This window comes from Pantherophis guttatus, chromosome 1, assembly GCF_059756535.1.
Source record: "Pantherophis guttatus breed Tessera chromosome 1, ASM5975653v1, whole genome shotgun sequence".
Lineage (NCBI taxonomy): Eukaryota > Metazoa > Chordata > Lepidosauria > Squamata > Colubridae > Pantherophis > Pantherophis guttatus.
The window spans coordinates 70,878,882-70,892,689 of record NC_142063.1 but is presented as its reverse complement, the minus strand read 5'-3'; the positions used below and the strand labels follow the sequence as shown (position 1 = coordinate 70,892,689).

Sequence of the window (13,808 nt, the reverse complement as noted above, 5' to 3'; positions counted from 1 at the left end):
TAGTACAGGTAGTCCTCGACTTATGACCACAACTGAGCCCAGAATTTATGTTGCTAAGTGAAAAATATGTTAAGTGAGTTATGCCTCATTTTATGATTTTTCTTGCCACATTTGTGAAGTGAATCACTGCAGTTGTTAAATGAGTAACATAGTTGTTAAGCAGTGGTGAAATCTTCCTTGGATCACCACCAGTTCGCTGCCCACGCCTGTGCAGTGTGCACCAAAAGCACACTGTGCACGTGTAGCACATGCCAAAAGCACGCTGCGCATGCATGCACAGTCCACAGCAAATGTGCACTTCGCACGGGGGAAAAAAACTTCACTAGGTAAGTAGAACAGCGAGGGGGAAACAGCTGTGCTGCGCGATTTAGCTTTGCTAGAAAGCAGGATTTCCTGCTTTTTAGCGAAGCTAAACTGCTCGGCACAGCTGATCGTCGGAAATACCGGTTCGGATGAACTGATAGTTTTTATCACTACTGGTTCGCCCGAACCGGAGCGAACTGATAGCATTTCACCCCTGTTATTAAGTGAATTTGGCTTCCCCATTGACTTTGCTTGTCAGAAATTCTCAAAAGATGATCACATGACCCCAGGACACCACAACCATTATAAATATGAAACAGTTGTCAAGCATCTGGTTGTAAATTACGTGATCATCGGGATGCTGCAATGGTCATAAGTGTGAAAAATGGTCATAAGTCATTTTTTTTCAGTGCTGTTGTAACTTTGAACAGTCACTAAACAAACTGCTAGAAGTAGAGGACTACCTGTATGTTGTAGCATCCCTATCCACTTAATTTATAGTTCAGTGTGTTGTGTGGATACAAATCCTGGAGTTAATTGTATGCTTAGTGCAAAATGTGGGATCAAGTACTTTCATATCTTACAATTCAAATTTGTCTGTGTATATTCTCCAGACTTCTGTCCCAAGAAGTAACTTACCGTATTGCATAGATGGAGACAGTCCTGGACAACAGTTGGAATTCTTTAGATATAAACTCCAGAGTATGCCTGTTTTCTAGCTGCAATATTATTTAAATTTCTCATTGCTTACACATGGAGCTTTAATAGATGAAGAAACTATGGCTCCAGTTAGAGATTCTTTCGTGCCTCTACCTTGTCTTTTGATGATTTTTTTGCCTCTAGCTAAAATAAAATTTAATTCAGAGAGGCCCCACCTTGGCAGTAACTTCTGTAACAACACAGTCTTTTTGAATAAAACAATGTTTATCTGAAAGAGAAGCAAATCATCCCGATCTGAGTTCTCTCATGTCTCTATAGAGTTGCAACTCCAGCTTTTAAACACAGGATAACCATGGAGGAGCTTTTGTGGCTGAAAGGGTTAAATGAAACCCAACTCTCTTTTTCCTGTGCTGTAAAGAATTAGTAATCAAACAGAAGCTGAAGGCAAAACAGAGTGTCAGAGCCACTGACAGAGCTCCAATCCGAGAGAAGCTGTGGACTTGGTCTCCTCACCCTCCAGAAGTGGCATCAGTGAGCACTTTGCCCTGATTGACAAGCAGATCCAGCATCAGGTAAGGAGGGTGGGTTTTGCATTACAGACTAAATCGTGGTGCCTCTCGCTGTCCACTCCTGGTTTAATCAGCTTGACCAACTTTCAAAAGTTAGACGCGAAAGAGTGTCATGCAAAAGGGAGAACATTTAGGGATAAATATCGTGATTTTTGGCAGGCAAAGAAGAAGGAATGTTTACATGTGAAATTAACTTACAGTTAACTCGTTCAGAGCCCCTTTTTTTCTAACCTAACATGAAGCTGTGATACTTCAATGGGGAGCAGGTAGCCTTGCTTGTTTCGTATGAGATGTCCTCCTTCCAACCTTGTACATTCAGTTCATACATTTAGTAGAGTTTGCATGTGCTATTTAAGACTGAGAGCACTTGTTTATAAGTGGGTTACTTGGTTTTTTTTCCCCCTGCACCTGCTTTGTCTCCATTCTGTGTATTTTGGAAGAGGGAAGCAGCCACAGGAATAACCAGACATTCCCGTGAATGCCAGAAGCCAAGCCAACTTGGTTCGCAGCAAGGCAAGCAGCTGTGGTTGACACAAATTGTGGTGGTTGCCATCGGCTGATGAAAGAATCGTGTTGCTACAGGCTCACATAGTTTTGGGAACAATTCCACAGATTATCTGGAGTGGAGCAGTTGTACATGTGTGCTTGATCCTGAAAACAGATTTGGAATTTTGTTTTTGTTTTGTTTTTTCTCTTTCTCATTTATTTATTTATTTGAATGGGAGAAGAAAATTAAAAGTGCTGGCAGGCTTTCCAAGATCAGGATTTACATACTTGAATTCTTTATGCAGGTAGTCCTCAAATTACAACAGTTCATTTTAGTGATGTTTGAAGTTACAATGGCATTGAAAAAAGTGACTTATGACCGTTTTTCACACTTACGACCGTTGCAGCATCCCCGTGGTCATGTGATCAAAATTCAGATGCTTGGCAACTGGCATGTATTTATGACGGTTGCAGTGTCCCAGGGTCATGTGATCATCTTTTGCGATCTCCTGACACACAAACTCAATGGGAAGCCAGATTCATTGACTAATTTTACTTTACTGTTACTGTTTTTTACTGTTACTAATTTACTAATTACTGTTACTAATTTAACATCTGCAGTGATTCACTTAACAACTGTGGCAAGAAAGGTCATAAAATGGGCAGAATTCACTTAACAAATGTCTCGCTTAGCAGCAGAAATTTTGGGCTTCATTGTGGTCGTAAATCAAGGACTGCTGGTATAGCAAAGCAGGGAAAGAGGTATATGTTACTTCCTATCTCAAGGACTTATAGAGAGCAGCCTTTTAAAACTGATATTCTCCAAATACATTGGACCTTAACTTTCACAATTTGCATGCTACCAGGCTGTGATAGGAGTTCAAACCTGGTATCTAAAGAGCATTAAAAGCTGATTCACTAACTGAGGTAAATGGGATGATAATTTTACCAAGCAAAAGCTTCTAACGGTTCCATGAAATGTCAAGCATTCCAGTTATGTTCATTAAAGTTATATTGTAAAGTTGCCTTGTTCAGCCAAACGCTGCCACGGGTATGATAAGCTAGACCAAACATTGTAATATAAACAAAAATATAGCAAACAGCAGAAGCTTGATATTTAAAGCTGCAGCAAGTTAATGCAACAATCTTCAGCCTGCGGGCAGACCTGGAAGTCATCGGAAATCTTTTCCACTCTCCTTAGCAAAGCAGCAGCCTGCAATGGATTGTTCAGAGAAATAAGGTCACCCTGTTGCTTTATCCTTCCTTCCTGAACCAAAGATTGTGAGAAATAAGGGCACAAGATAGCAACAAAACTCAGGATTTGTTAAGCAGAATGAGTTATCATAAATGGGAGTGTGTATGTTAAGATAATGTAACAATCAAGATGATGATCAGCATAATTCCTAGAGGTACCCTGTTTCCCCAAAAATAAGACATCCACTGATAATAAGCCCAATCAGGCCTTTGAGCACATGTGCTAAAATAAGCCCCCCGCCATTTCCTCTGGTTAGGGTTAGGGAGACAGAGCTGGAAATCAGGTAAGACAGCAAGAGGAGTCCCGTCTTGCTCCACGTGCCCCAAAATAATAAGAACTCCCCAAAAATAAGGCCAAGTGCTTATTTCTGGGTTCAAAAAAATATAAGACAGGGTCTTATTTTCAGGGAAACACAGTAGGTTTTGATGGTGTGAACATTATCCTTCAAAACCATGTTGATTTGGACCACAAAAGAGCCTGGTTCTTTCTATGTGGGTACTCAAACTTTTCCCACCAGGGAAAAGCCAGTTTAATCCCAGAGACCTGAATCAACCTGAATAGCAGCAGATCAAAGGAGAGGATGATAGGTTTGTACCATGAAACAGGAGAGTGGTGGTTTTCATGGTGCAACTCCCCAGGAATTCTATATATTGAATTTTTGAACAGCTCACAAGTGCAGAGCAGGCATATACACTGGCTCCCTCTCTCACATCATGCACAATGTCCATGCTCATAGCATTCTTAAACAGAGATTTAGTTCTGCCGAAAAGAGTGCTAAACCAGTGTTTAAAACTAAGCTGACAGGTACTATGAGAGATGAGCAGAGAAATGGAAAGCACTCCCTTGCATTGTGCAAACCTAGTTGGGTTGCTTTTAAAAGGGGAGTCGTGTTAAATGTTGTTTGAAAAGCATTAATGTCAAACCCGTATTTCAAAATAGCCTGACTTAATTATTGGCACTTTACCATGCAGCCCTCCCCCCCCTGCCACACACACACACCTGTCATTTGGAAATCAAACAAAACCTGGACCAAATTTTGACAGATGGCTAAAAGCAATGGACTGGCTATCTGTCAAAATTCCTCCCTGTCCTTATCCCATGTTAAGCGCTATCCACCAGTCATTAAATCGATATAACTAAGCCAACATAGAATTTAATGCCTCCTTAATAATTCCTGTCCTACCAGCCTGGTTAGTTAAGCAGATTTTATATCTATGATAGAAAAAAAAAGATGCATTTAAGGAAATAGATGATAGGAATGGGTAGCTAGCACTTAACTAGCTACCAAGAAGAGGGAGAATTTCTTAGGAAGTTCAGAAGCTCTCTTTGTGCTCGTGCTTACAATCTCTTCTTGTTATCTGACTCAAAGAGACATATTTGGTCATATAAGCAGCTGAGTCTCCTTTGCAAAACGTAATCTGCTTTTAAAGACATTTTACCAAACAGGATGCACTAAGAACTTTTATCAGTCACTACATGATTAATAGTGAGTTGGGTCACACTGAATTCTAAACCACAAATTGATCTATAGACAACAATGGCTAGTTTCACACATATCATATTAAAACCAATAAAGACAAATGTAGTACAACATGTGAATTTAGCTAATATTTCCTCTTAAATTTGGACTTGGATCAGATCCCCAATTCCTAATGAAAACATTTGTGTAAGTGGGAATGTAGAACTGGTATCTGATATGATTGTCAGTTATAAAAGTGGCTTAATAACACAGCACAATTTCATGAATCCAATCAGGATCAGAATAGTGTCAGTCACCTCTTCCATGATGTCTGTATGCTGTGTTGAAAATCATGATTACCTAGACATTTGCTCACTTGAATGTACACAGTCCCCAACTCAGTGCAATCAATACATTACAACATGAACAAATGTGAAAATGTATACAAACACACACACATTGTGACAGTGATACCTATATGTGATAGGTGCTACATAGATGGCTTCGCAATTAACTTGATATAAACCAGCTCGCCATCCTTTTTGTATGGAGATCTGTGTCACTAGAGGCAAGATTTCGTCTGTATAGGCACAACAGCAGGAAAAGAGTGCATTTTTCATGGAAATTATAAAGTTCCTGATTCAAGTGGTCTTACCTGCAAGGTTGGAGCCTGCTGGTTGCCTTCATAATGGACTAGCTGTCTGGCTGAGTACAAGGCAACTTCCTCTGTTTAGCACAAAATAATGAAGTTCAATTACAGCCCACATTATAATGTTTAAGATATTATAATTAAACTGATTGCTAATCTAGAATTTTTATGAGTGTAGGGATGTGCTTCTTTATTGTGCATAGGTGGCAATGCATTCATTACATCAGTGATCTGTCCAACGTGAAACACAGTAAATGGAGCAAAGAATAAACATTTTCCTCTGACCCTGATTTCTTTTAATTCAGATTGGGGAAACAAATACCTTGGGGAGAAATCAACACTTTCTGTGTCTCTACCTCCTTGGCATGTGGTTCTTAATGATGATCCATAGAACAGTGGTCTACCAATAGGTCATCATTACACTGAAAATGACCTTTGATCACTTTTTAAAAATCATTTGGTATATTATGATTACACTTAGCATACAAAAAGGCACAAGGTAATGACAAAACTTTAATTCACAGCAAATAATTTCATGGTGGCCTGCACTTCTAAAATGTGAACATCTTTTTCATTTAACAAATTAACTCTTTTGGGATGCTTTTCCTGCATTTACTGGTTGAATTCACACAGGCAAATCCCAATAGTTAACAGACTCTGGAAATAAACATAGACTGCTATGTGCCATTTCACCATTCAAGGCATCCTATACATTGAGTTTTATGTATACATCCTACACATAGAACTCAATGTACAAAATTATTTACTGTACTTATATTTCCAAAAACTTCACTGGGACAGAAAGGCCACCACTTTAGAAGATTTATACGCAATTTACATGATAGTGTTATCAAAATGTAAATCCAACTTTGTGTGGCCTCTGTCATTTGGTTACTGAACAGACCCTCTCAATTAATTTGTGTTTCTCATATATTGACATTTGGACAGGGATTCATCTGGTCAAGTTCTAGTTTAGAAACAGATAAAGTTACCTTATTAGAAATAGATAAATGATAAAAAAAGAGGTGTGTTTTACTCAGTGCCAGATCCAAAAGGAACCTTATGTAATTTTTGAGGGCTTATATCAGATGTTGCCATTCTCTTTTTTGAATTTAACAAAACCTAGACTTGTCTTCTGCCAACTGCTCCAATTGAAGACTGTGGGCCATAAGGCACCTTCAATGTCTCTTGTTCTTTTTCTTACATATGTAGGAAAAGAAGTATGTTCCTTTTATTATAGTTCACTTTTTGAACTAAAAGATTCATCCATCCATCCATCCATCCATTCATTCATTCTTTTACAACTCAGTCTAGCTGACCAGACCAGATTTGCATTCCAGAAGAACTGAGCCAGAATATCCACCGTGCATAATACCTTATTCTATGTAATGGCTACCAAAGATTATAGTTCTCATATTTGTTATAACTTTCAACAAGCTTGGTCAGTCCTACTTTTCTCGTATCTCCTTGTACCTTTTCACAAAAATACTATTAGCTTATTAGTTCACATGGAAACTATCTATTATTCTAAAAGCCATCTTGTACGGAGATAAACATATCTAATATACATATCCAGTTACACAGATATGCATATTTAATATATTCCAATAGTTTACTCTTTTCTATCAGGATTCTATAATGCTACCAAGTATATTTCTCAAGTATTTACTTGATCAAGCGTATCCTATCATCGCCAGCCTTTGGTGGAAATATCATAGTACTTCATCATTAGAATGCCCTCCAGATAATTTGGATCATAAATTTCATTATTCCCAGCTGGCAATGGATAATGGGAATAGTATTCCAATGTAGCTCTAGGGCATCAGGTTGAGAAAGTTGTATAGTATTTAATTGCTTAATTCTACCCTGTTTGTAGTTCCTTGTTTAATGACTTGATTATAAGGGAAGAGCAATGCTTTATTTTTGAAGGGGAAAAGAAACTTACGAATAAATACAATAATGACTCTAAAAATCAGAAATGGAATTATGCTGTATTATAGAATTAGGACTGTTGAGAGAGAGAAACTTCAGAAAACCAAACAATAAGGCAGACCACAAATACTGCAAAACTAGTACTGTGCTATGCCAGTGCACATATTTTTATATAAAAATTTAAAGTTTTTATTTAACTTTATAAACATCACCACCATAATACATGCTTGGCAACTCTGTGCCGGATCATTTTCCTCCCATTCAAATTTGAATTATCCTGCATGGGAAAATGTTGCCATACCACTGCATTGTTTATTTCTGCCCGTCCTTTTAAAATAGTTTAATCCTGTTTTGAATGTTTTGTGATGATTCTTCATAGAACAAGCAGGCTTTATTTATTACAGCAAAGTTAGATTTTGTCAGTCAGTCAACTCGTCTCTCACATAGTTTTTGTTTGCACCAGATTCCGAGCCAAAAAATAAGCAAATGCACACTCCCCAGATTGTATGCATTAGCATCTAAGGAGCAATGTCTAAACTCGAAGGTTTCTTTGGGCTTCTCCAATGAAATGATTAAATTTTAAATTTTTATGATGTGTTAAATAAAGATCAATTTTCAGATTAGACCAGCGTTTCTCAACCTTGCCAATGTTAAGATTAATGAATTTCAGCTCCCAGAATTTCCCAGCCAGCATCCTGGCTGGGGAATTCTGGAAGTTGAATTCCATATGGATTAACAAAATATCTCATGGGATTAGAGAGAAACTATGGCATTTTTTTATCTTGACTTATTATTCATAAATTATATTATACTGATGGTAGTTATTAGTTATTGCATGATGATTCTATTTTAATATTGAATTAAAGTTTAAAATAGGAGATTTTAATATTTAGAAATGAACCAATCTTAATTTTCTTTAGGATTATCATTCCCTTAGTGAAGACAGAACTGAGATCTCTTACTAACCCTTTATTTGTTCTATTCTAAAGTCTGATATTTCAGAATGGTGGAATGTTTGCTATATTCTTCTTTGGGGTAGATTTTACATTAGTCCCTTGTGCTGAACCAGATGTTAAAGGACAAAGGTTAGAAAGGAGGTGAAATTAATTACCGGTACTATTGGCTGGGGTAAAAACTCACTGTGAAGGAATGAAAAGTGAATATTTCCTGCGAATCTTTCAGACTAAAAATTTGGCAGAAAGTAGAGAAGACTTAAAGCTTTTTTAAACATGAAAATAAATGTCAACAAAATATTTTTGCACTAATTCAGGCATAAAGCACCACGCCGTCGTTTGCAGATTATAAAATCCTATGCAAGTTATGATCTAGTGTACACCACCAATGCAGAAGTAGAAATCAGAATATTTTTCTCTATTCTGCATAAATCCTCCCCAGATGCAAGCAATGGCTTAATACCAAATAACCAGGGACATATAGCAACAGCTGTACAATCCGGACTTGGAGAGAGACTGGCACTATTCCAAAGACAGATTCTGGACTAGAGAATCCTAGTTTATAGTTCCCCCTTCAGTTTACTATCTGGCTTGATAATTACATCCCTTTCAGTACAGTATAATAACCATTTTAGCCAACCACTGAAACTGTTCTCTTGTTAATTTTCAAATACTTGAGATTTTCAAATATAAGCCAAAAACAAATTATACATTTTAACATACACTATAGAGTGATAATTTTATTGAACTACACCCCAACCCCCAAATGTGGTAGTACTTGATAACTGCAAATTCCTGATTTTTATCTTTAGCAACAAGACTATTGCAACCAAGCTTTATTGGTTCCCTGAGGCATCCAATATTTGAAAACATTTTTATGTTACACCCCAAATAAATATCCATGGTCCTGAAGAGATATTTTGGGTTCTGGGATTGTCCAGATGACCCATTATCCCATGCCAACACCTTTCTGATTTCAATACAAAGTTCATTTCATTTTATTCTAGAGATAATTCAGATCTTACAGATCTGATGTATAGATAAGACTGCTGGGGAAGGAAATAACATTTTGGGTCTTTTATCCCACTCTTCACAAGGGGCTTCAGGTAAGAGAAAGAGAGACACATTCTCCTTCTCCTTTCCCCACAACAAGGAGAGAAAACTAAAAGAAGCAAGATTTCTGTCAGAACTTCCTTAATAATCTTTATTAGTCCTTTTGGAATGTAAGCATCTGTCTTGAGATACTTTTAATGGGCTTGGCTCTATTCATACAAATATCCTGTACTAAATATGGACACTGATGAATGAATTAGAAAATTCCTTTCAGGGTTACCTCAATATTTTTCCTACAAGAAAAAGCATGTGAAGATTCTAGAACCAATCAACCAATCAACACCTCTCTTTTTTACCCAATAATAAAATACAAAGAATTGTCAACCAATCATTGTTTGGCTCCCAGCTACTTATTAACAGCACTCTCTCTCACTCAGGACTGATTTATCAATTAGATATTATAGATAAAGTGCCTAGGGCCCATGAAAATGTTTGTTTGTTATATGCTGCCCATCTCACCGTCCAAAGTGACTTTCTAAAATTTTGTTTTAATGAGAAGGAATAAAAATGAAGTAGAAGTTATTTATTGTATGCCTTCTAATAAATGTTCATTTATTTTCACTCTTTTAATAAAAAAAAACACATGAAAAATGCACAAAATGTGAACATCTATCCAATAATCTTATTTATAACCTAGAGGCATAGGGCAGCTACTGAAATTTAGTTAACTTTGATGATGATGATGATTATATGATATACTATTTTCCATCTCTATAAAATTCAAAGAAAATATTGAAAATTATATGAGGTATACTTTTTAATACTATTCTTTTTATAGAGGGTGGGGCCTATGAAAGCAAAATTAGCTAGAGCCCACAAAAGTGACTCTGATCCCAGCCTCCCCAGATCTGCGTCAGGAATATTTTTTTTAATTAGCTTTGAAGAAATAAAAGCAAAATAAGTAAGCTGGTACCATTTCCTGTGGTTGCACCTGTGCCCTCCAAAGCCATTGATGCTGCTATGTGAAGATGGCTGCACCTGGCTCTTTTGCCCAATAAAAGCAAGGTACTTCTAAGGCAGGAAAACTAGAGCTGGAAACCTTGTTTCCTGGAGCTCCCTTAATGAAAGCACATGTGCCCCATTTAGTGCAACAAAGGGAAACTAATTAATTGAAAGCTGTCACCTGACTGACAGAAACATGGGGATCAGATCTCTGACTGACAGAAACATGGGAATCAGATCTGAATTACTTAGTGAAATTTTCCTTCGCTTCTCAACCTGTGGCTTTACAATACTTGACAACTCTTTCAAAGGAACAGAAGATAGTTATTCAAGATCCAGCAATGGATCTTGGAAGCAGGGAACAATGCAAAATAAATGTAACAAAACATCCTGAAGGCCTAAGTAAGTGTTATATGCAATCACTAAAAGTAGTCCTTGATTGATACTGGCCAGTTAATCACCATGTGAAGTTATGCTGGACTAACAAAAAGTTACTTATGACCCATCCTCAATGTTATGACTGCTGCACCATGCAGTCATGTGATCACATTTCAGGTGCTTGGCCTACTGGCTTGCATTTGTAACTGGTTGCAGCATTCCATGACTAGATGATCGTTTTCTGGCGAAAAAACACCCACTGGATAAGCTGGATTCAAATTTATAATCATGGGATTTGCTTAACACTCAAGTATTTTGCTTAATAATCATGGTGATTCAGTTAATGACTGTCATAAAATGGTCATGAAATTTATTGAATATTAATGAGGGAGAAGTCGTGACGTACGACTTCCCCCTCATTGGCCCAGGTTCCAAGGCGGAAGAGTGGACCGACGTGAGTGGCTGAAGCGCTGGTCAGCTCCGGGGGTTTAAAAGGAGCTGCCGGCATGTCTGTTGTGCTCTTTAAACTACAGGAATAAACTATTTTACTGCACCATGCTGCGTCCTGCCTCCTCACTCTGACCCCACATCTAACAAAATTGAATCTGAACACATGGTGAATTACAGTGATTTATAACCAATATTCTGAGCTCAATTGTGGTTGTAAGTCAAGAATTACCCATAGTGTGAAAAGAACAGTTTTCAAATGAAAAATTCCTTTGGACAGAAAGAGTGAGCAGGGTTGAAGGAGGGATAAAGGAGCATTTAACTTCAAACCAGCAGACATTTTTCTACTCCAATTCACTTATGAAAAGAGATATTGTAATTTAATTTGCCAGAATTTATTGTAGTTCATAATTTCATTCTGTGGTTTGTACTGTACTGACCATGATTCCTGATATTTATATTTTGTATGGAGCTTAATAGTGATTTACAGTAAAGTAATGACCTTCTGGAAAAGTATAACTTCTATGACATTCATAAAACTATTGCTTATTCATTTCTATTTTACTCTTTTATCCCTTTTATGGTCTTTGTCTTTATTCATTTATATATATTTTTTCTATTTTTTTAAAATACAATTCAGATTGTTTGTAAATAATCCTTGCTACTATTGTTGAATTCAAAAGCAACACTTGTTAGAGGATATGCTCTTGAACATAAGCAGAGTGTCAAAAAATACTGAATTTACAAAATGTCTCATTATATGGAAAATGCATTCATAGCAATTATTCATATGATGACTTACTATGAATAATGAATTACTTATAATATGAAATTATTAGAATACAATGTTGACTTAGTCCAACTACCAATGAATGTTAGCAGACATTCATTCTCTCTGAAGTAAAGATAGTCCTAGTAATACATGAAGATTTTTATTACTAAAGAAGATCAGTATTGAAAATCACTCTAACTAAAGTACATCTTAAAGAGGGGAAAGCAGATGACAGAGAGAGACAGAGAAAACAGAAACAGAGAAAGAAGTAAACTGACCTATGACAGAGATCAACCTCTACCAGCAGATACGCACAAAGATCTGTGTAAAAAGTTATGTCTCACAGGATAAAATCTGTTGTGCATTGCATTAGTGTGTTTGCATGCCATTGGCTCGCAAGGAGGGGAACTGTCAAGTATTGCAAGCCATTGGCACATGTGTCATATAAACACCAGTGGAGGCAGAGAGTGTCTCCACCCCTATGTGGAACAGAGGGGCTTACCCTGAGTATAAAACCCCCTCCAACCTTTTCCACCTCACTCTCTCTCACTCTTGCTCTCTCCATCTCTCTCTTTTCATGTTTGTTCCTCATGAGACTTGATCTCTGTTGTACATAGTTAATATGATTTATCATATGAATAAATACGTTTAAGACATTTATTTATGCATCTGCCTCTGAACTCATCTATGTTCCTTCTATGCTCCTGGGTGTTTCTACGAGCCCAATTCCACAGAATGGTAGCAGAGGATGGTTTCGATCCATCGACCTCTCTGTCATTGATCCATGACAGAGAGATGGGAGAGGGAAGCTTCCTTTGTTTTTTTAAAAAAGTTTCTCACTTTGAGATTATTTTCTTTTTATCATCTGCAGGACATAATGGTATTATTAATCCTACTGGTTGCACTGGCAGTGATGTCTCCATCTACATTGGCGGTAAGTTTTAAGGCCCAACTTTAAGAACTAGAATCAAATATAAAAATATAGGCCAGATGTTTGCAAAGGATGTAGAGTATTAAAAGAAAGCTACATGTTGTAGCTTTAGATGTTTAAATGAAGGCAGTTTAGGTAGGGAAAATCTGGGAGTCCTTGCCTCCTTGCCTCCTTTGCCCTATATAGTTGGTTTCAATTATCCTGCATTTCATGTGGAGTTTCTTCTAAGGCAGGGCTCTTAGGAGACCTACTCAGGTTGCCTGGTATCTTTTACTATTAGAGAAAGTGCATGCCAGCCAAAGCAGTATCATGCAAAATAGAATCCCACATGCCAAGAGAAGCAGTGGTAGTGGTGTCTTTGGCCATTTGGAGAAAGCAGCTCTCACTGCAGGAGAAGAACCAAAGAGTCAGGAAAGGATGAAATTCTGGAAAAGGAACTTTGTGTCAGGGTTCTGACCGATGCCCTAATTAAATCATGAGCCTTGAGCCAAGCTTCAAAAGAAATCCAGTTATTTATTAGGAGCTTCATGTCAGCACGTTACAAGTGAAGCCAACTCTGATCCCACTTAATTTATGTCCCGGCTCTGACCCTGTTTTCCCCCTCCCCCCAAGGTGTGTCATCAGTCACATTCTCCAATGAAGCAATTTCGTGGGTTGTAGAGATCACTCCCCTCCAGCCACTATGGGTAACCATGGAGATGGCCTTGACAGAGAGAAGGCTGGAATGTGCATTTTATTTCGACTGAAGTGCTCACTCTCTGCAGCTGCAACATTCCTTTTCCCATCCCCTTTGCCTATGGAAATTCGAGAGCAGGTCAGGGATGTTTTGCGAGTTAACACTTTGCTGCAAACTCTATGGGCTTGGCTTAGAGGCTCAAGTTTTCCCATACTGCCTATCAAGATAAGAAGCAACACACATCTGAATATGAAAACTCAGCTCTTCCTTGCATTGATTCCAA

General features: G+C 37.6%; 1 protein-coding gene across 4 annotated transcripts in view; it reads left to right on the top strand.

Moving 5' to 3' along the window:
• Window positions 1-1,184: 1,184 nt before the first annotated feature.
• PAPLN (papilin, proteoglycan like sulfated glycoprotein) overlaps window positions 1,185-13,808 on the top strand; it is an 86,856-nt gene continuing 74,232 nt past the window's right edge. For 2 of the 4 annotated variants that reach the window (XM_087882372.1, XM_087882369.1), the window contains exon 1: window positions 1,223-1,535. Coding sequence is in view for 2 of the 4 variants with exons in the window: in XM_034417717.3 (XP_034273608.2) it covers window positions 12,796-12,852 (57 nt within the window). In the remaining 2 variants the exon portion in view is untranslated. Of the gene's footprint in view, window positions 1,536-12,789; window positions 12,853-13,808 lie in introns of all 4 variants that reach the window. The other 2 variants (XM_034417717.3, XM_034417718.3) reach the window with 2 other exon arrangements.